General features: G+C 40.1%; 1 protein-coding gene across 3 annotated transcripts; it reads right to left on the bottom strand.

Annotated features, from left to right (window-relative positions):
* Positions 1-897: 897 nt before the first annotated feature.
* LOC145436392 (melatonin receptor type 1A-like) lies at positions 898-14,545 on the bottom strand. 3 transcript variants are annotated; one of them, XM_080313736.1, is made up of 9 exons: positions 14,251-14,543; positions 12,649-12,845; positions 11,687-11,773; positions 10,750-10,842; positions 9,574-9,678; positions 9,155-9,253; positions 7,789-7,959; positions 6,442-6,589; positions 898-3,417 (listed from the first exon to the last, which is right to left on the bottom strand). In XM_080313736.1, exons 1-9 carry the CDS (start codon positions 14,431-14,433, stop codon positions 3,370-3,372), a joined length of 1,131 nt encoding a protein of 376 aa, XP_080169862.1. In that variant the 5' UTR covers positions 14,434-14,543; the 3' UTR covers positions 898-3,369. The 3 variants fall into 3 exon arrangements, with proteins under 3 accessions (XP_080169862.1, XP_080169864.1, XP_080169863.1); XM_080313738.1 differs by lacking the exon at positions 7,789-7,959 and having other exon boundaries at positions 14,251-14,545; XM_080313737.1 differs by lacking the exon at positions 11,687-11,773.
* Positions 14,546-21,591: the final 7,046 nt, after the last annotated feature.

The following is a 21,591-nucleotide window of genomic DNA, read 5'->3' on the forward strand; positions in this document are numbered from 1 at the left end:
GTCGGTACGCCGAAAAAAACATGGATTAAATCAGTTCCCAGCAATTTTGAGTGATGCATATATACTACGAATACTATACTGCATATTACTAATCAATACGCAAACTTGGCCATTTCTAGTTTCGCCTGACAAGTGTTGGCCGAAAATATCCGGATTTATTTCAATATGAATCTATGATTCAATTGCCTACTAGCCAGTCTTCAGGATTACCGGACCACGACCTAACATCGACCTCGCCCTCCACATGCCACCTCATTTTGTCGCTTGAGTCTTATATTCTCTGCATTACTTTTCATTCAGTGTGCATGCCTCTTATTTACTTCGCCTAGGCTAAGGTGGGTGTCTGATCTCAAAGGCTACTCCAAGTTGTTTCGACACCTTCCTATATTTTCATTGTATCGCAGTATTGTGATGTTTTGAAACGATGAAAATATTAATAAACCTGATTGATTGATTGGTTGATCAACGGTTTTCCCGTACTGGCAAAAGTTGAGGGTACCGCACAATATTCATGGACTGAATCCATAAAGTAAATTTGATTTGTTGATTTTGTGTCTGTTTTTCTAACTTTAGCTTTGGCTTTATTTCTTTAACTTTTGCCTGCAACTAAGCAAGGATATGTAAAACACCGTCAAACTCAAACGTAACAATTCCATTTTCGTTTACTTGCCGGCAAAAATGTCCTCTTTGATGGTGCTGAAAAGATGATAGGCCTACTCTCAATATACAATACTTTTACCGTATTGAGAATAGAATCCCTGGCTACCTTATGGGAAAATTATAGCAGGTTTATCCTGCAAGATCTTCGCGCTCATACTTTGATTATAAAGACGCCGAATTAAATCGCCCTTTCAGACGCCACCCGACTGCAGTAAATATACTGACAACGCCGTGATGTCGACCATATCAAGCATATATTTCCTCGAATTCTGTCATTGTAACGCTTTGCGAAGAAGCGACACACACAAATACGACTTACCCTAACACTTCCTTGGAACAGATGACATCACAGTAACAGGCATCCGCGGCGTCATATGCAAGCTGTAATATGCATGCAGTCTAGCCAAATTCAACAAGTCTCTCGAACCCAACTTACCAATGACCGGTCTATATGTGGTGTACATTTACCAAAGATGATCAAATCAAGTATAGTTTCGAAACGTAGATTTGATCGAGAAGAGCTGATACGAGGTGCAACATTTTCTTTCGTGGAGGACGGCTATAATGACAAATGACTAGGGCACGTTTTTGTTTCACTAAAATCGTGAGAAAGTTGCACTTAATTTTAACAAAAGTTGCAGTAAAACAGTTGCATTTATAATTTTCTGGAGTTATTAGAGTATGAGATACTCCAAAGGCTCCATTGTATCATCCAGCAGTTTAAGATTTGCAGGCTGTCCGCTTGTTCCGTTTCTTTCTTCGCTATTCAATCGTTCATGCATACATTTTAATGTTCTTTAGGTTTGAAACCTACATGACATCATGTCGCTGTCAGCTCCTGCAGAGCCGTCAGTTTTTGCCAGTACGCAGCAAGAAAATAACGCAATGCGGATATAATTTTCCGCAAAAGCCAAAACAAGACGAAGACCCCAAATCTCCTAGGTCTGCAAACTTGACACATGGCATTGCAGCAAGACCCAGTGTTGGCGACTGTAACAAAATCTATAGCCTGACCCAGTGATAATGTCATTTTTGGCGGTCTCGCCTGGCCGTCCGCCAAATGGGGAAGGACCTTAAATTGAAACGACAGTGAGTCAATCAGGCTGTGTATTTACATATAGTTCAGTCACTCTCGTGCTTTGCTGGGGTTGTTGACCTTCTAGCTTGCACGCCATTGCGTCATAGGTAACAGTGAGATGCAGCTAATCAATCACATATAGCTCTTTGTTCAGCAAATCAAAGAGAGAATTATATACTAGAAATAGTTTTATAGAATGTTTTTTTTAATCACTACTTTACATTTTGTGCAATACTCGATATAAGTCGCCGTAAAATGTAGCATAAAAATAAGAAAAAGTTGCAAAAAGTTGCAATATAAAATTTCTTCAAACAGCAACATAATACTTCACAAATTTTAGCTCGCGGAAGCTGTAAAAAAGTTGCGAAAACCTGCTCTACTAATGCCACTACAAATGGGTGCAATTGTTTAAAAATGTATACTGCAGTTACCATGATGGAAGGGTTAATGTGGGTCGTGCTATGCGTCGGCATATCGAAAATCACAAAAATGAATATCGGCATGGTGTAGAATGACCCATGTCGACGAAACTTCATGAACATCAGAACAACACAAAAACAATCCAGAACATTGGCGTGACATAGTTATGGTTAACAAAGAAGGAAACATATATTTTGCCAAGTGCAACTTGCATTGTTTTATTTGCGATCGTATGGAAGATACATGTTTCTACTTTGTACTAACTGTCCAATTCGCTCTTATCATGCATGATGTGATGCAGTGTTACTCGAATACTCAGTCGGGTACTTGATTCAGGGATATAAAGAACTCTCAGTCATGCGCCCAGTGATAGTATTTACCCGTCCAGACTATGAGAAATCGCTTAAAGGATATACGTAATGTTATACATTGTCTCAGATAAGTAGGGCTGGGCACAATGATTCGAGTACTCGAATCTGAATCGAGCATTCATTTTATTGATTCGAGTCGAGTAGTAAAATACGATTAATTCGAGTACTGAAATTTTACGCTCCCCTCAACTGAAAGTTAATTTACCTACGAGAATTATAGTTGTGATACTATTTTCCACTGAAGAAGCCTTGAAACCTTGATTGGCCGTGTTGCAGCATACGAGACATAGTACAAAGCTACGCACGTTACTGGAAATAACACATTTCCGAAGTCATGATCATTGCACAACTTTGTCAAGAAGTGCAGTGAAATTGGTATGGTCGAGAAAATACCAAAGTATCTTCAATGTGACGGATAACAGGCATTATATTCTGTGTGGTCGCATAAAATGTACATATTTGAATTTTCACATACTACATTCTGTTGCGACGTCATAATGAGTGATACTCGAACACTCGACTCGAAACGTAATATGTGATTCAGAATCGAATCACTCAGGTACTCGATTTTGCCCAGCCCTACAGATAAGCGATATTCATGCGTACAGAGAGAATTCTTCCATAATTCGGGCCGACACAAACTAAACGAAACAGTGATGGCGGAATTATAAGGGCGGACTTCAAGAATGCATATCATTCACGTCATGTCACAGGAGAACTTCGAACTGGAGAATTCATTCTTCAAAATAAGGTATCTCCTTCGCATTCGCATTATACCACCTCATACGATGCTTGAGATCTGGCAATTCCGGCAATGTAGAAGGACATGCTGAAGATGAGTCAGGCGTTGGTGTGCAATTTGTAGTCTGTTTTCTTCGTGGAATACTCCTGGAAGTAAGGGGACAATATCGATGATACATTCATTGTTTTGACCAATTCAGAGGTAACGGAACGTATGAGCCTACTACGTAATGACGCATGAGCATGTGGGTCGAATTGAATGGAGGGTTTAGGATGTATACAGCGTTAATTCTATTGTTATGATTGGGGTTATAAACTCACATGCTGAAGTGAAGAGTGGTAAAGTGTCCCATGCTCAACTGTCGTTTTTCATTGTGTCGCATGCTCATATGTTGAGCGATCCAATTCAGATTATGTTGAATTAGTGAATAAATCTACAATTTTGCCAGCCAATGTGAAATGTGACTGTGAACAGTCATGAGTCTGTCTTCGGCAGAGTTGTAACCAAGTCACAAGGCTCCGAGTCACAAGTTAATCTAACTTTTATAGTTTTGACTCGAGTCAAGTCGAGTCATTTTCAATTCCCACCGAGTCAAGTCCGAGTCCAAGTCATCGAGCAGAGGGCCGAGTCCGAGTCATGGTATTATGACTCGAGTCCGAGTCCAAGTCATTGTTTTGACTGTAAAGTTTCCAGTTGAAGTCTTGTTAAGCCCGCTTTGTACAACTCTGCTTGGTGATGTTGAATGATTCACATTTATAATACACTAATTTTCCTCACTTTTAGCAGTTTCTGGCCGCATTTTCAAGCACCAGTACCAATAAACGAAATCACAATAGTGTGGTGACTTTACTATTCTTCGAAATCACAATGAAGTGTAGGTCTTGGCCGTCTGAGTCTCGAGTCATGCGCAATGACTCGAGTCCAAATCGAGTCGAGTCATTTTCATATTTTGAGAAAATGACTCGAGTCAAGTCGAGTTATCAGAAAATCGTGACTCGAGTCGAGTCATGACTCGAGTCATTACAACCCTGGTCTTCGGACTAATGCTGTGAAATTATCTTCCTACAAGGGGTGGTCCTAAACGAAGCCTACTTCTACTTTTTCGGAGTGATCAAGTAAATTTTACCAACTTGTAACACTTTCTCAGAGACTTCCGTTTTAGACCAATGGGTCTCAACCTTTTAACATCGCTGACCGGTAAAACTTTAAAACAAATCTCGCGGACCTATGAACCTTCAAAAACTAAATTTCACCCTAAATCTAATTTTGACAACTTGAATATAAGATTAGAAACTCTATTTAATGATGCCTTTTAACACTGAATATTTATACCAAGTTCTGTTGAAGTTTCTGCAAGGTGCAGTTGGCGCAGTCCTGTAAGATACCAATAACTTGATTGTGATTATTCGGAGTCTCAAAGAAATGTGAATTTGCTATTTGCTATAGGCTCTATTGCACAGCGAGTTGCTTAATGGAAGTATGTTTAAAAGTCTCCATACTTTCCACATACGTCCAAAAGGAGTTACAGGCTGCTTTTAGACAATTTCTTATAACACTTGTACCACTGTGACGAACGACTAAAGTAGACCCGGAACTCAATATCTCGACGACATGCAAAACATACGTTCCACACTTCTATATAAGTTCAAAATTTGATGTTTGTTTCTTTATTTAGTGTACAACTTGGTATGGTTTTGTGGTATTTTTGGTGTTTGTAGACTACTATGATAATTTACACCAGGCTGATATTTATCATTTCTATCGCGTAATTGCCGACTTATATAGCACGGCGCGGTCCACTTCTAGGCTTTTTGTAAGACACCGCTTACGCGGATGCTATGGCCAGGAGGAGCCTATAGGTGAACACCCAGCACTAATAGGAATTCAGAAGTCGACCTCGGTCGGACTTGAACCCGCAACCCGTTGGCGTTGGTGTTGCAGCCGCGGATTATATCACTGCGCTATCTCGCCACAGCGTACAGCTTCTTGCGTTTTGGAATTGAGTATTAAAATTTTAATATCTGGCGGACCATCCTACCTGTCTACGTAGGCCTACATACCTTCCTATACGTCCATTCGGATTAAAATGTTGTACTCAATTGATACCGCGTTATAGGTCTGAGGTATGTTCTGCTTTGGTGTACCGCGGTTGCATATTCACACCCTTACATCAGGGGGGTACACGGGTGTGAATACACACTTTATTGCTAAAAGTGAAGTTGTCATATAAATATGTATTTCCATGTATCACGGTAATTACCGACTCTCAAGCACTCGAATATATGCTCGACTCGGAGCTTAATACTGGAGTCGGCATATATATTATACAACTCCACCATAGCAAGCTATCGTCTGCTAATAGCGTTCTGACTCGAACCACCATTGTATTTTGGCCTATCACCCGCACCCCGCCTGTATAGCCAACCCACCGGAAACATGGGCCGATGTCGCTATTACCTGTCTCCAGGGCTATTACCTGTCTCCAGGGCGACTACAAACATCATGGCATTATACTTCGAAGCATAGTCGGTTTTTCGCATCGTATTTGCTCTACTGTTTTACAAATTCGGACTTTGGAATGGGATTTCAAATGATGGAATGGACATGTGTCGTGTATTCACGGTGCGGAATAGGCCATACGCAAATTCAAAATAAACACGAACATTTTCGGCTGACATAAACACTTCAGTAAGCATTGTAGTACATAGGCAAAAAGACGTGATCATTCGGAAAAAGTAGAAGGAATTCGTTAATGCCGTCCTCTGGTTATACTTCCAATAACTCATCAGTATCAGTTTATTCGTAATTTTATCTTTTCAAACACCACAAGACTTCGATACAATGAACAGAAAAACTGTAATTTGTAACGTGTAGAAGTTCTTTGCGATCCACCAGTTGGGAGGCACTGTTTTAAATTGATACATTATCGCTTCGACAATTTCGGTTCCTGCCATAATCCCAGATGATCTATAGGGGTAACGATTCCTAGCTTTTATCCAGGTGGCCCGGGTACGATTACAGATCTGGGATATGCGTGTTTTGGCGTTTTCATTAACTTCAGATTATGCATGTCCCAATTAGAATTAGTATGTGATATGTCAGATCGAGGTCCGCCAATCCTGAGATCTGACTATAGTATTCGGGTCCCGAGAAAAAGCGCGACTACTTACGCTGTCACATATCGGCGATGTCGAGGTGTCGTTTGTTCTGGGACTGATCTCTTTCTTGCAACAGCGGCGGAAAAGTGGTGACCACAGCTTTTTGTATCCGTTTCGAAAGTTTCTGTTCAATGCCCCGTATAGTATGCTGTTCATCGCGCTGAACATAAGGAGCAAATTGAGCATGGATTAATTATGTATTCAAGGACTCAAAGCAAGGACTCAAAGCAAGGACTCAAAGCAACGGCCTGTACCAAAAGCGCACAAGTACAACACACGCGCGTCCACGTCGTCCAAATATCATATGATCGACCGAAAAGATCATCGCTCCATCAAATATGCCGGACCTGATGTGTGGAACAGTATCCCGCCGGCCATCCGACAGTCGACGAGCATGTCCACATTCAAGTCGAAATACAAGCAATTACTACTAAATAAATACAGTCCATCCTCAAGATTACCGGACCACGACTGACCTATCGATCTCGCTTCCAATGACATGCCGCCCTATTTCTTGTCGCTTTCTTTTTCTATACTGTATTCTTTACTTTCATTCAGTGTGCATGCCTCCTCTTTACTACGCCTAGGCCAAGGTGGGTGTCCGATTCCATTGACAAATCCAAGTCGCTTCGACATCTTCCTGTCTATTCATTGTATCGCATTTTTTGTGGTGTATTGAACTGATAAAATTGCTAATAAACCAATGATGATGATGATGATGATGTACTATGCCTACTCTATCAAGACTTCAGCACAATGTATGTAGATTGTAGACATGTCATAACTACTGCAAATATGGTGTCGTACTTTTAACAGTTATTCGGAGGTGGTTTGCACTCTCGAAATTGCAGGATGCGTCTTCGGGAATAACGAAAGACGAATAATGTCACTACAAAAGGCGCATTTTTCGAAAATATATTCGGTTGCCGTGATACAAGGGCCATTTCGCCCAAGTCGCCGTGACAATTGTACTCTTTAAAAGTGATCAAAACATATCACAAAAAGCTTTCTACTTTTGAAATGCAAAGTGTAAAAATCAAGTAGGTTTGCCTAAAAATTAGTTAAGTAGAAGTAATAACATAAACACATTAGTAAGACGTGCATGTGCAAGTATAGGCCTATGCAAAGCCTACTTGAGTACTCCGAAAAATGATAAATATCCTTCGATTATACATATATCGCGATATTTTCAATTTCACTAGTTGGGATTAACGGATAAGTCCGCCATCATGGTCTACTCAGGACAGTGGTACAGATATTGAATTCCAGTAAAAAGTCCACGATCCGCATGGCAGTGGGATATCTTGGTGGTAGATATCTTCGTAACAAGTCCTATTTAAGTCGCTTCAGTCTATTTACCTGTTAGCGAAAGCTAACCATACGGCCGATCTCTTGTAAATAGCGTAGGCGTTGTGGTTGATCAAGATGATCAGCGCGTACGGAACCCAACAGACCGTGAAGAGACACACAGCAGAGAACAACGTGACCACTAGACGGCGCTCATTATCTTCACGCTTCATCAATGCGACTCTGAATCAGAGGGAAATATCAAGTCTAGTGTCGTATGTTATATGCCTATGATGTGGAAACCGGTTGATCGCAGCGCATAAAGTTAGTTTTTATCTCATGATCAAACCGGAACAAACTATAGATCACTAGTTAACTATAAAAAAACTGCGTACACTCCGTACCATTCCTACGCGCAAATATTTCCGATAATAACTTGCCGATTGTCTCCTAGGTAATGACTTCACTAAACAATCACCGAATTATGTACCCACCATTGCCGAGCGATATCAATATTCTGTAGTCCATTTCTTAGCTGTACCCTACTAACTGGACACGACTTATATTTAGCGAAGGTGATAATTCTACCTGTGGCAGTATCTTTATCAGCAGGCTGCTGTTTCATTCAACAAATTGACAACTGACAGCCAATAACTCGTTTTCGCATTGTGATGCAACATATAACAACACTTGCTTGAAAACTCGTGACACCTCGAGTAATCATCGAGCGTAACCTTACCCAACTTTACGTGTCACGATTAGCATTCTTCCGGATCAGCTAACTTTATGATGTCCGCCTAAAATGCCACCCGATTAGCAGTTTTTATTCACATGATTAGCATTCTATCGGATCAGCTTACTATATTATCACTCGAATCGACAAAGATAATCGAGAATTCTGTTCAGGAAATGTCAGAAAAGAAGCCTTCACGACCGTGTGACATTCCGCCATTGTAAGTGCATGTGGGAGTTTCCAATTACAAGTCAAATGACAGTAAAATCATTTGACAATCGGTTAAAATTCACGATGACATTTACTCCGCAACTAAATCTAGACATGTTCAAAATCGATGCGCCTAAAAATAAAGGAACAAGATCTTGCAATTTAGAACGGCAAATGTCTTTGTACCCACTATATCTACTCTATTTCTGAAGATATTCCCTATATACCCCAGATTTAATTTGTCTTCTGGTTATACGGTCATGCTCACACAAAATGATTTGCCTGCTGCAAGAAAAGTACTATTTCAAATGATGGCCTTAGGCATATTGGTATATCAACAAATCGCCGTAAACGTAGCCTATCTAATAGGCCTTGCGATAACCGAATCGTACTACGTGGAAATGCGATAAAATCTGCGAATTTTTAAACATTATGGACCGCGGTCTGTTGTGTAGTCTACTGAAATAGCCTAATGCAATTCGTGCATGTACTTACGATTTTTTTCGTTTGGCGTCAGGTTCGACGCCATTGGTCGTACAAGCGCTAGAGACAGTCGACATAGGCACGTTGTTGATTAAGGTCTTCCGGCGAGCTCTGTAAGGTATAGTTAAAATATAGATGAAAAATCTACGGATAGATGCGAAACACTTAACTGCACGGTTGAGCAACCAGGTAGGACTATCCATTTCTGGTGGCTTCGTAAACAGATACAGTAATGATACAGCTTGCGACCCAAGCAAAAAATATACCAAGTGGTTTAGAACGAAAGCTACTGTCGCACTGATTCCAAAAATATAAATTATAATCTAGTCCTGACGCTTAAACTACGCAGAAAGTGCCCTTAAAAGTCGACATTTCGAGTTGTTTTAAAAAATCGGAGCTCCACAATGCAAGGACCATAACCATCGACATACCTGTTGTTTCTGAATACCCGGAATAATCCGATGTAGCAGAGACAGGTGATTGCGAAGGGAAGAAATATGGACAGCACGATAAATGTAGTTGTGTAACCGATAAACCTGCAATCGACGATATCGGAATCAATTGGGAAATTTGCTCATTTATGTACCCGCGCCAATATACAGTGCATTGTGAAAGTGAGTTATGGGAAAGGCAGAAGGTTCTAAGTTAGGGGCGGGCAACTTTTTGGCTCGCGGACCGCATTCAATATTTGAATCCATTTGGTGCCGCACTATATAAAATTGCGATACTAAGTCAAACTCCAATATTGGTGTTTGATTATATAGTGTTCGATGACATGGGAATAATATATGTATTTGTATATTTAAAACCGACCACACATCGATTTGACGAAGACGTACGTACGTGCACGCGTGAGGAGCATTAATTAGGGATGAAAGTCGGATAGTTCCTATTCTTACGACGTGATATAAATTTAAGTCTGTGAGCAGCGATCTGTTCATAGATTTGCTGATTGTACGTTTGGTTCAAGTCCAGGACATACAATGCTGACAGCATCATAACCATGTTACCTTTAAATACGCTCCTACAATATGTAAACACCATACATATAAATACTTCTACACATACAAATAACGAATCTATCTAACACACTCGCGAATCGTTTTTGCCAAGTACTAAAAGTAATGCACTTGTTTTGTCAATCTAAAATCACACTCGTGGTCCGAATTAAGTCATTTATGCTTCACTTTCTGTGATTTTTAGCAATTGAAACCTTTCAAAATGCATGTGCATGAAGTTCGGATTATCGCACCATCAATAAAAATAATTCTATGGTAAGACTATAACTTATCATTAGTTTGTTGAAATATATTAAGAAATAGTTTAGACAAATACCCGCAGTAATTTGATTTTAGTAGGCTACGCATTTTATCAATATTTTTTACGTTTCTTGAGACTTTCTCGGGCCGCAAAAAATAGTGTTGCGAGCCGCATGCCCACTCCTGTTCTAAGGTTTTGCAAACCAGCAATATAATCTGTCAACTTTTTCAATTTTACATTCGTGTATAAAAGATTAATGGATGGAAAACAATGAAACAAAGCAAAATCAATTTGACATGCTTTCTCGACAAGTATTTAATAAACTGTATAATTGTATATCGACCTACTTCGTGTCACAGTCGTACATGCAGACGTGTATTTTCACGTGGTATCTGTAATCTCCCCATCCGAACGCCGGAGGTATGGAGAGTATGAATGACCTGAACGAAATAAAATGCTCAAGATTTTGAAGACTCTTGATGATACAGCTTATATCCATATCAACAAACGCATCCCTACGATCTGTCACATATGGGCTACAGTTTAAAAGTTACTTGCTCTTCTTTGCCGCCGCGCACTTCGCCACATAGGAAATTTCTTGGAAAGCACAGCAGAGATAGGCCTACGTGAATGTTGCGGAGTAAAAAATCTGTGGCAAAGCCGTATACACAAGAGCACGGAGACGCATGTCTCTCGGTATGAGAGATAGGGGTATTTGGTCCAGAGTTTTACCATGTTTACATAATCAATGTCTTATCAGAATGTATATAATAGTTCTGTACCGCAAAAAGCATTTGCAAACTCCGGGACCAAGTTTCAACATATTTACACAATGAATATCTTGTATATCATTTATATCATTGCCCTAATCTCTGCCAGAATTCAATGCCCTAATGCCCGATGATACATTGTACATCAATGGTTCTGTATCTACATATTTGCTTTCCGCCCATAGTATTGCCGCTAACACAGAATATTTTAATGTCACGCGCTTCGCAAGAAAACCGTATCGTCGCTGTGATGACGCTGCGCAAGTGCGCACGAATATCGACTGAGCGTGCAAGGAAAAATCGTAGTTGGAAACCTCCCGAAAATTAATCGTGATACTTTGAACTAGATATGCCACGACATGCTATATTCTTCATCGGAATACCCTCACTGCACCATACATAGGCTACTATGTTTAGTAATTGCATAATACTAATAATTATGAAATGAATTTCTTAAACCCATGAACAGCCTGAAGTTCAGCATAGTGGTCGCTGTATTGTACAATACACTCACCATATCCAAATCATGATGATAAACATACCGACTTTCTTCTTTGTAAATATGTTGTGGTATCTGTTCACGTGGACTATGGCAGTATATCTGGAATAACGTTGACGATATTGTAAAGTCGATGTCGAAATCAGATCGAATCGTTAATCTCTTGCTTCAACTGTTGTTGGAGTGGAGTGGAGTGAGTATCAAATTCTAATTTGTAGTAATGGCGGTTTGAGAGTATAGCCTATTGATCATGCCGATAGTGTGCGGCTAGGCAACTAGAAATCTTTGCAAGTGTGCAATGTAGTATGCATGTTTGGTTGTGACTACAAAATACCGTTATGGTTGTGAAACAATCGTCTGAATTCGTCAATGCTAGACCAGTGACTTGGGAGTGACCAATTGAAGGTGGATTGAGAAGGTGAATATGTGGTCAATATCGAAAAACCGCTAGTGCTAGGGTGTACTGCGTATAGTGTGTACACTGTACGTTGACCGTGTATAGTAGGGCTGTTCAAAAATAACTTTTTCCCCCGGATTCCAGCCATTCACTTATTAAATTGTCAGGTTACCCTAAAAAACGCTTCACACCAAATTTGGTTCAATTCTAACAAGTATAGGTTTCCGCAGATCCCCAAAAAAAAACTCGTGATCGGTGGATAATCCGAGAATTATCAACGGAAAACTCACATAACTCCGCTTCTACTGGTCGGAATTGAGTCAAATTTGTTTTGCATCGTCTTTGGAGACAGCTCTACAATTTCATGGGGTTGGCAGAAAAATTTGAATTTTTTTTAATTTTACCTAATAAATTAAAAATTTTAATTGGATCTGCGGAGTCCTATACTTGTTAGAATTGAACCAAATTAGGCGTGCAGAGTTTTTTAGGGTAACTTGACAATTTAATAAGTGAATGGCTGGAATCCGGGAAAATAGGTTATTTTTGAACAGCCCCAGTGTATAGCGATTTAGGTACTGACCTATTCAGAGCTACAAACATCAAACTGTACATCGACGATAGGCAACTGAGAGACACGACCAGCGCGGTGAAACTACACATGCCCACAGAGAATAGGTTTTTGTTCGCGACCACGTTAGCGAGAACACCTGGCACAACGTAGGCCGTTACGATGAGATCGGCCACGGCGAGATTGACAATGAAGGCGTTTCCGATAAACTGCAAAAAGAATGAAGATTGAGTGCATGGAAAAGTCTGGCTGCTAACATACAAGGTCGTCGAAGTAGTCAGCGTCGCCACCAGAGCTGGACGACCAGAAAATTTTCAGCTTTTACGAATCACATTGTAATTAGGATTATAGCTACACAGGTTTTGCCAAATTAGCTTTGAAATAGAAATACTGAATTCACAAAAATTTGGAGATTGAATTAAATTCTGAAGTAGAGAGAAATATTTCAAAAACAAGTTCAGCTCACATTAAATTAGAGCTCATTCTCGTAAGGAAAAGAATCTAATTCTAATTCAAACCTAATTTACATTGAGATTTTCTAATTCTAATCTAATCTGTGAAATATTTATACGCTTTAATTTTATATCTAATGCAATCAATGGTTTTCCTGAAAATGCTACAGGAGAACTGTATAGTGCGAAAGGAAATGGACTGGAAAATGCATGGGTAAAACTTACTTTAGCACTTCAGCACTCCGAAAATGTAGAAGTACTTCGTCATAGACCACTTCTGATCTTTAGTCTTCTCAATCACATTATATCTTCTTTAAATCTCTGTCATTCTGAGATTAATTTACTTACCGCGCCGTATTGCCTGATGCAGTAGCCGCGTCACATTAATGAGCTTTGACGTCACAATTAGGGAAGTGTGATATGATGATTACATTACGTCTGGTAAGGTAGAGGATTTCTGTACTACCAAGCTTGATATATATTGGTCTTTTCAATTCTCTGCTAGTTGCTGACGATTAGCCCTTACGAGTGTCAGCCCAAAATATTCGGGTTCATTTCAATATCAGTATATAATCCAATTGCAATTATGTACCTCCAAGCAGAATTGGACTACTAGAAAATTTATCAGCTTTTCCAAATTAGATTGGAACTAGAGTTATAGCTACACAGTTTGCTCCTAATTAGACTAGAATTAAATTTATAGCTGCACATTTTGCTCAAATTAGATTAGAGTTCAAATTATAGCTGCACATTTCTTTCCCAAAATCAGATTAGAATTAGAATTACTGAATTCGAGAACAATTGGAAATTAATGTAAGTTCATTTTATATCAAATCAGGGCTCATCCTAATAAGCAAGAGAATGGCAAATGTCTGTACAGCAAGCTTGGCTCGTTTCGCACTATACAGTTCTGCAGCTTTTTTGTTTTTTTTTTGTTTTTTTTTTGGGGGGGGCGAAAATTAGATTGGAATAAAAATTCGAGCGAAATATTTCAAAAATTAGATTTGAATCAGATGGCAGGCATTTCGCTCTAATTACTCTCATTAGAAAACTGGAATTAGCAAGTTGGCCAAGTCTGCCTCCAAGTGTCTCTTTAAGATAGAGTACCGGTAACTATTTTACCCCTATGTACGAAAAGTTTCGTGCGTATGACAAGCGATACCTTCAATTTCTTTTCCAGCACTATAGCTCCAATGATGCTGACATTCCCGATAACTCCGACAAGGAACAGGGCGAGCAGATACGGAATCTCGACTTGTGGGATCCACCAATGCGTCGAATTTGTTACGACTACCGGAGGTACAGACGATTTCACAGAGACTCCGTAGATAGTACTGTTCATCATAAACGTGCGAATCTCCGCGTATCACTATACTAGCAGAACTTGAGACCAAAGAAATAATATAACTTATCGAAACGCGAATGCAATACAGCTATAAGCGTAGTTTTGAGGCATTAGGCTGGCATTAAACGTGGCATGACACGAATCCGCTGCAAATTTACATGTAACAGTAATTTCGACTATGTTACGCACGGGATTGTTTGAGTCAGCGTTGTAACTATTATAGTGTTGGAAGAAAATTCTCGGAATACTTCACTGTTAGGATCAGTTTACTAATAATTTCATGATTTCAAAACACCGCAAGACTGCGATACAATGAAAAGATAGGAAGGTGTCGACACGGTCTTCAAGGTGTCGACACTACTGTTGTTTGTTCGTGATTGCGAAATATTTCATAAAATAATATTTTATGGTGCGACTACAGTCGGATGCGCTCAATTCTGACACCGGATAACCCGGACAACCACTTTATTCAGCCCATCTAATCGTTAGGTTATGAGCGGACAATTGTTTTTACCTAAAAAGCGGTAGATTTTGACCTAAAAAATCAAACTTTTGACATTTTTTACCTTAAAAAGTCTAATTTTGACCAAATTATGTCCTTGCGTAGGCAAATTAGGTGTTTTCCACATAATGTTAGAATTGTACTACTTATCTTCATTTATGGTTGGAACTGTCTATCCTTACGAAGTAATTTGGCCTGAAAAACTTTTTTGACTCAAAAACTAACAAATTTTTACATAAAAAAACTTTATTTCAACGAAATCTGGCCCTATCAAGAATTACAGTATAGTTACATCACGTATACTATGGTAGAAATAATAAAAATTTGTTGTAGTACAACGAAAGATACTTTCCTACATTCTCGGGTAGAAAGTGTATGTCCTTACTAAGTAGCTTGCCAAGAATGGACAGAGAACGTTCAACAGCAGCAGTTGTTGGCGGACAACAATGAAGTTGCTGGTGACACACTGTTTTGCTTCATTCTGACTATGGAGTCTGCATAACAATTTTACATCATGCGCTTCTTGATATAAGAAACATACAATGTCCACGCAGTCTTGCTTCAGTTAGGATATTGCGGTACGTTGAGCATAACACCACGTCAACCTATTCGTTTCATTTGAATGTTTATGATTCACGATGAGCAGACAATGGACCGTCCACAACGGTAGGCCTATAAAGTAGGCTACAAGCTGTAAAATGTCAAATGATATAAGTTCACCGACAATGCAAAATCTACGATACAAACGAAATACAGGTTGCAAAAAAATTGTGACTTTGTAAACAATTTTGACATTTTTTGACCTAACGCTACAACTTTGATAAAATTTTGTCATGTCAAAAAAATCGCCCTAGTTATGACACAATGAACAGTACTTCATTCGTTTCAACACAAGATCAGTGATGATGGTGAAATAAAGTCGATGCATCCGTGAACAATCTACAATGAATCATAAACTGTCGTGCCAGACTTATAGTGGCTTTAACGTCGGCACAATTGGTCGGTCTTGTAGAACAGGCTGGTACAGAAAAGTTTTCTGTCTAGCTTTTTGCTTCCAATTCCCTGCTGTTTTGAGGGGTAGGTACTTCTATCAGGTGAAAATATTCTTTCAGCCCTTTAAGAGTTACTGTAATATTTTAATCCTATATGTGTGATTTATACAGTAATATAGTAAATAGTACATTCAAATTCTTGAATCGTTTGATATCGAAAATACAGTATACATGAAATGTGCGTTTTATGCAATCAGTGCCAATTACCACATTGTAGCGCAGCTGCAACTCATTAAATACGCCACATAACCGTATTCTCAATGCGCTGTCTGCCTTTACGCATGACTATGCAACGAACAATCGATTTCCGCTTAATTCGGACAAATGCGAGCGGAGGCAAAGTGTCCGAATCAAGCGACGTGGACTGTAGTTAATTCATTCGATACGTTATATATTGACAACATATGTATTCAATTATACAGATGATGTACCTGTCGGACAAAGAATTATTTCAACCCCGCAATAGGCCTATCACGCGCGACTTCTATATTGAGCAATAAAAATCTCAAGACTTATCTCAACACGCCTAACAATGCTCTGACACCTCAATATACAGCACATTTTTGACCAGATATGCCTGAGTTAAGTGAAATTATCGATGCTATGCCATCTGGGCGGAAGTACTATATACGCTATGCGTAAATATTAGTCACCGGTATAGTTTGAACTATATAGCCTTCTCATAGACTTATGTGCCTGAGGCCAATATATGATGACCTGAGTACCTACGTTCCACCGGGAAAGCGTGGAGCGATGGTGCAAGTCTCAGAAAGCCTTATAAGGCTATATCTGCACCTTCCTTGTCCTGTAAATCAGCTAGACTTGGACAATATATAATTCTATAGTTATCTAAATAGACCATGGCAAACCTTTTTGCTATTCATGGCCGCATTTCAATTAATCATGTAGTGATCTAGTCAATGGCCGCATTCCCTGGCATAGCCGTAATTAGGGCTGGGCACAATGATTCGAGTACTCGAGTCTGAATCGAGTATTAATTTTAACGATTCGAATCGAGTAGTAAAATACGATTTTTTCGAGTACTGAAATTATACGCTCTTCGCCAATTAAAGTTAATTCATAAACGAGAATTAAATTTACGATACTATTTTCCACTATGGTGGCCTTAAAACCTTGATTGTCCGTATCGCAGCATACAAAAGATAGTAAAAAACTTTAAACGGCCACATTTACGAAGTCGTGATCATCCCACAACGTTGCCACAAAGTGCAATGAAATGGGTATGGTCGAAAATATACCTGAGTATCTTTTATGTTATGAATAACAGGCATTGTATTCTTGGTGGTGGCATCAAAGGTACGAATTTTGACATATTACATTCTGTTATGACGTCATTATGAATGGTACTCGAATACTCGACTCGAAGCATAACACGTGATTCAGAATCGAATCACTCAGGAACTCGATTTTGCCCAGCCGTAATCGTAAAAACTAACTGGACGCCAAATGCCCATGTTGAAGTGTCTGTATGTATTTTTAGTGAACTCCAGTCTAATCTATTTATTCATACCGGCTTACTATATGCGCACGGAAATCGCGAGTGATCATGATTTGGGAATGGTTGTGGGTTTCAGATTCACGAATGAATTTCGTCATTGATATTAGTAGCTTCACATATTATTACCAAAAACGTTTAACATTTCTCAGCCCATGTGATGAGATTCACTGGTATACGATGATGCTTCTTTGGGTGGACCAATTGTTTTTAGTCACTTTGTTGCATACTCTTATTTCTTGACCTCCCATCAGGATTGTCGGTGTGAAAATACATTGGAATCGCCGCAACGCTCCAGGAACAGATTTCTTTAATTCGTAGCGCACAATTTCTAGTTGGTACATCTATAGCGGGCGCATCATTTTCCTATGCTGTTCGCATCTGTATACTGTGGGTCTCAGATTGCAAAGCGCGCTAATATACATTACAATCGAAAAATGAAGTCGCATTGAATCACGCGTAGCACGAAGAAAGTTTCAAGACAAATTAAAATCTCCTAAAAATTCGAGAGTCAATTCGCAAATTCAATTTGTATATCGACGGCTGCCAACACTATAATTGAATTACGTGTCGACGGCCGCACAAATGTCCTTCTACGGCCGTATGCGATGCAAGCTCTACTAGGGCCTACTTTGTGTTCGACGTAAAAGACTAATTACTGCTTAAATACGTTCTCGTTAGTAATCATCTACTACGTGTATTCTTGTATGCTTGAAACACTCGCATTGTCGAGCAATTTCACTCCTGGGCGTCTAATTTATCTCGTTACTCATACATACCACTTATTGTACGTCGAAATATACGTTCTCATTCCATTGATCATGGTGAGTCGCACAAAGACACGTTACCTATCAGAGATGAGCGGGTCTTGATTTCTGAGAATCCGAATCCGCCCGACAGCTCGATTCTATGAAGAACTATCCGTCCAAATCCGAACAATGTCAACCTAAAATTCACGCGAATCCGAATAATGCCATCCAGAATCCGAAAAATCTGAATCGAATAACTGTATTCCGAAGAATTCTAATTGTAGATCTGAGCAGAGAAGTCTTTATAAAGGCTAAGGTTAGGATTGGCTGATTTATATTTGCTTGGAACTTTTACAAAACAACTTTACAGTGCCACCATTGCTATCAGAAAGCGTTTGCTGTCCGCGTTTGCTTGTCGAGAGGACGAATTTCTCTTTTGACTTGAAATCAGAAGTGACGTCTGGTCAGAACTATCCAAAAATATCCGAAACAGAAGTTACAACTATCCGAAAATATCCGAAACAAAACCTGCAATAGAATCCGAATCCCATCCGACCTTATCAAAATGGTGCAAAATCCGATCATAAACTTATCCGAGTCCGCCAGATGCTCATCACTGTTACCTGTGGGTCGCGAACTGAAAGAGGTTGGAAACACTGATTTACGCGACCACAAAGGACACCGCATCACAATAAAAATAATTTTGTGTCTGTTTTGTTTCTCTGCGCTTTGTTACAATTCGGTGGGTTAATCACAATTTCAAAGATATGTCATTGTCGCGGACGTGCGCGGCTACGTGCCGCGTGTTTAGTATGCTGCTGTACGAGCACGAGCAATCGATGTTTACAGCTTACTACATTGGGAAATAGTATAGAAACTTTATTTCGCGCTCATAAATTAACTCTCATTGGCATGGAGCGTATCATTTGACAACTGAAAATGACCATGCCTCTCACTACTCGACTCAATCATTAAAATTGATGGTCTAATCATTGTGCCCTGCAGTCCTGCTGAGGAAGCCGACGCCAAATCAACATTTATAAGAATATGTCATTACTTAATTACTACTGCAGGTTACTGCTTACTGGATATATGATGCTGGAGTATTTGGTTGTATTACGGCCAGCATCGCTTTGTTGGACGCTGGGCGATGCGAAGCCCTAGCGGTACAACCATTACTGTCCAATCACTCTTACTACCCAGGACGAGTATGGCCGCCAGGCCTTCATAGTCCGACCGGGATCTGGCACCGCACCGACGGACCAGTATCCCAGGCACAAGTATGGTGGAGGCGGGACAAGTGGCCGCAGACGCCCCCAGCCAAAGCCTACTTGTGCCAACTGTTTGAACCCCTAACCAGACGCAAAAAAGGGAAGTAAAACAGAATGAAGCAACCACCGAGATGGGTGCTTTTGTGTCATACGACACAAAAGGGCCCTATTACGGCGCTTGTGACTTTGTGCTGTGTGAAACACCACAGTCTGTCACAAGCGTAACGGGGGTAGGTTTACTGCGGTTCCTACGGTTACCCCTAAAAAAATATATATAATACTATATGTCATTACTTAATTACTACTGCAGGTTACTGCTTACTGGATATATGATGCTGGAAACCTCAAATGACTGTGGAAGCCACGACTTTTATGTAGACGGCCGAGTGATTCATTAATTGACTTTGATAGACGTCAGAAAATCACCCAAGGATATCTAGCTATCTAGAACATAATCCCTGACAATCACCGTTCGCGAGTATAATGATTCGGAAATTTACGACCATTAACGTTCAGCTATAACGAGCCTGGTCGATGGACTAATTGTCCTGACGTCATGTCGGCAGAGCTTGATGTGACAATTCACTGTGGGTTGCATAGTGCCAAGTGCACGTTTGGGTTGAGTTTGTCTCAATTCTTTTCTGGTAAATCGTTTAATTGAGCGTCAACGCCGCGAAATCCCGATTATTGGCCTAAATTCTGGGGAAAACTTATAAGTTAACGTCGCTGGTCACCCTATTTCTAGCGCGGAAAATGCAAAATATCTCGAGGTCTTACTGGACTTGAAGATGTCCTGGAAGAGTCACATCCAGTCGCTAAGCTAAAACAAAATTATCACGAAGTGTGGCCTGTTCTACAGTTTCAGACATTAAATGCCGCTCAGAGTAATTCTGGTGGTCTTTAATTCCGTATTCCAATCGAAGTTTCAATATGGCATTTGCTGCTGGGGGCTACCAGTGTTAGCGCACTCAAGCCACTGCTAAAACAACAACATCAGCTGCTCAGTATCATAACCAGGGGCCTAAGGGGGGCAGGTTGTGCGTCCTACAAATCGCTGCTCAAAAGATTCGTTGTCTTACGGATAAACGATATGCGGAAACTATAAATTTCCAAGTCCCTGCCCCGAAAATTTCAGTGACTTCTTTACCTCGGAATCAAAAGCGCATGAGTACAACCCACGCGCGTCCTCATCGTCACATTAGTATATAGTCGACTTGAAAGATCATAGCTCCATCATATAAGCAGGACCTTAAGTGTGAAACAGTATCTCGCCGGCTATGCGAAAGTCGTCGAGCAGCCTACGTACAATACACATTCAAGTCAAAATACAAGCAATTTCTACTGAATGAATATACTAGTCAGCCCAGGGTTGTAATGACTCGAGTCATGACTCGACTCGAGTCAGACTCGAGTCACGATTTTCTGATGACTCGACTTGACTCGAGTCATTTTCTCAAAATACGGAAATGACTCGACTCGACTCGAGTCAATATGTGTATGGACTCGACTTGGACTCGAGTCATAGCGCATGACTCGGGCCAAGTCATATGACTTGAGCCGAGACTCAAACGGCCAAGATCGACATTCCATTGTAATTTCGAAGAATAGTATAGCAGCCACTCTATTGGGGCTTCGTCTATTGGTACTGGTACTTGAAAATGCGACCAGAAACTAATAGAAGTGAGGAAAATTGGTATATTATAAATGCGAACCATTCGATATCACCGAATAGGGTTATAACAGTGAGTTTAACAAGACTTAAACGGGAAACTGAGCAGTCAACACAATGACTTGGACTCGGACTCGAGTCATTATCCCATGACTCGGACTAGAACCTCTGCTCGATGACTTGGACTCGGACTTGACTCGGGGCGAATTGAAAATGACTCGACTTGACTCGAGTCAAAACTATAAAAGTGAGATTGACTTGTGACTCGGAACCGTGTGACTTGGTTACAACCCTGAGTCAGCCCTCAAGATTACTGGACTTACATATCGATCTTGCCTTCCATCACAAACCACTTCATTTTATCGCTTGTCCTTTTACGTATCTTCTTTTACTTTTCAT

This window comes from Botryllus schlosseri, chromosome 3 (assembly GCF_051294905.1).
Source record: "Botryllus schlosseri isolate E-star chromosome 3, Bs_hap1, whole genome shotgun sequence".
NCBI lineage: Eukaryota > Metazoa > Chordata > Ascidiacea > Stolidobranchia > Styelidae > Botryllus > Botryllus schlosseri.

Bases quoted from the DNA above. Each gene is read 5' to 3' on its own strand.
- LOC145436392 (XM_080313736.1), bottom strand. From the start codon at position 14,433: ATGATGAACAGTACTATCTACGGAGTCTCTGTGAAATCGTCTGTACCT. The intron at 12,846-14,250 runs GTATCGCTTGTC...TTCTTTTTGCAG, and splicing joins TGCTGGAAAAGAAATTGAAG to TTTATCGGAAACGCCTTCAT. The intron at 10,843-11,686 runs GTGAGTGTATTG...TATTTCGTTCAG, and splicing joins ATCATCATGATTTGGATATG to GTCATTCATACTCTCCATAC.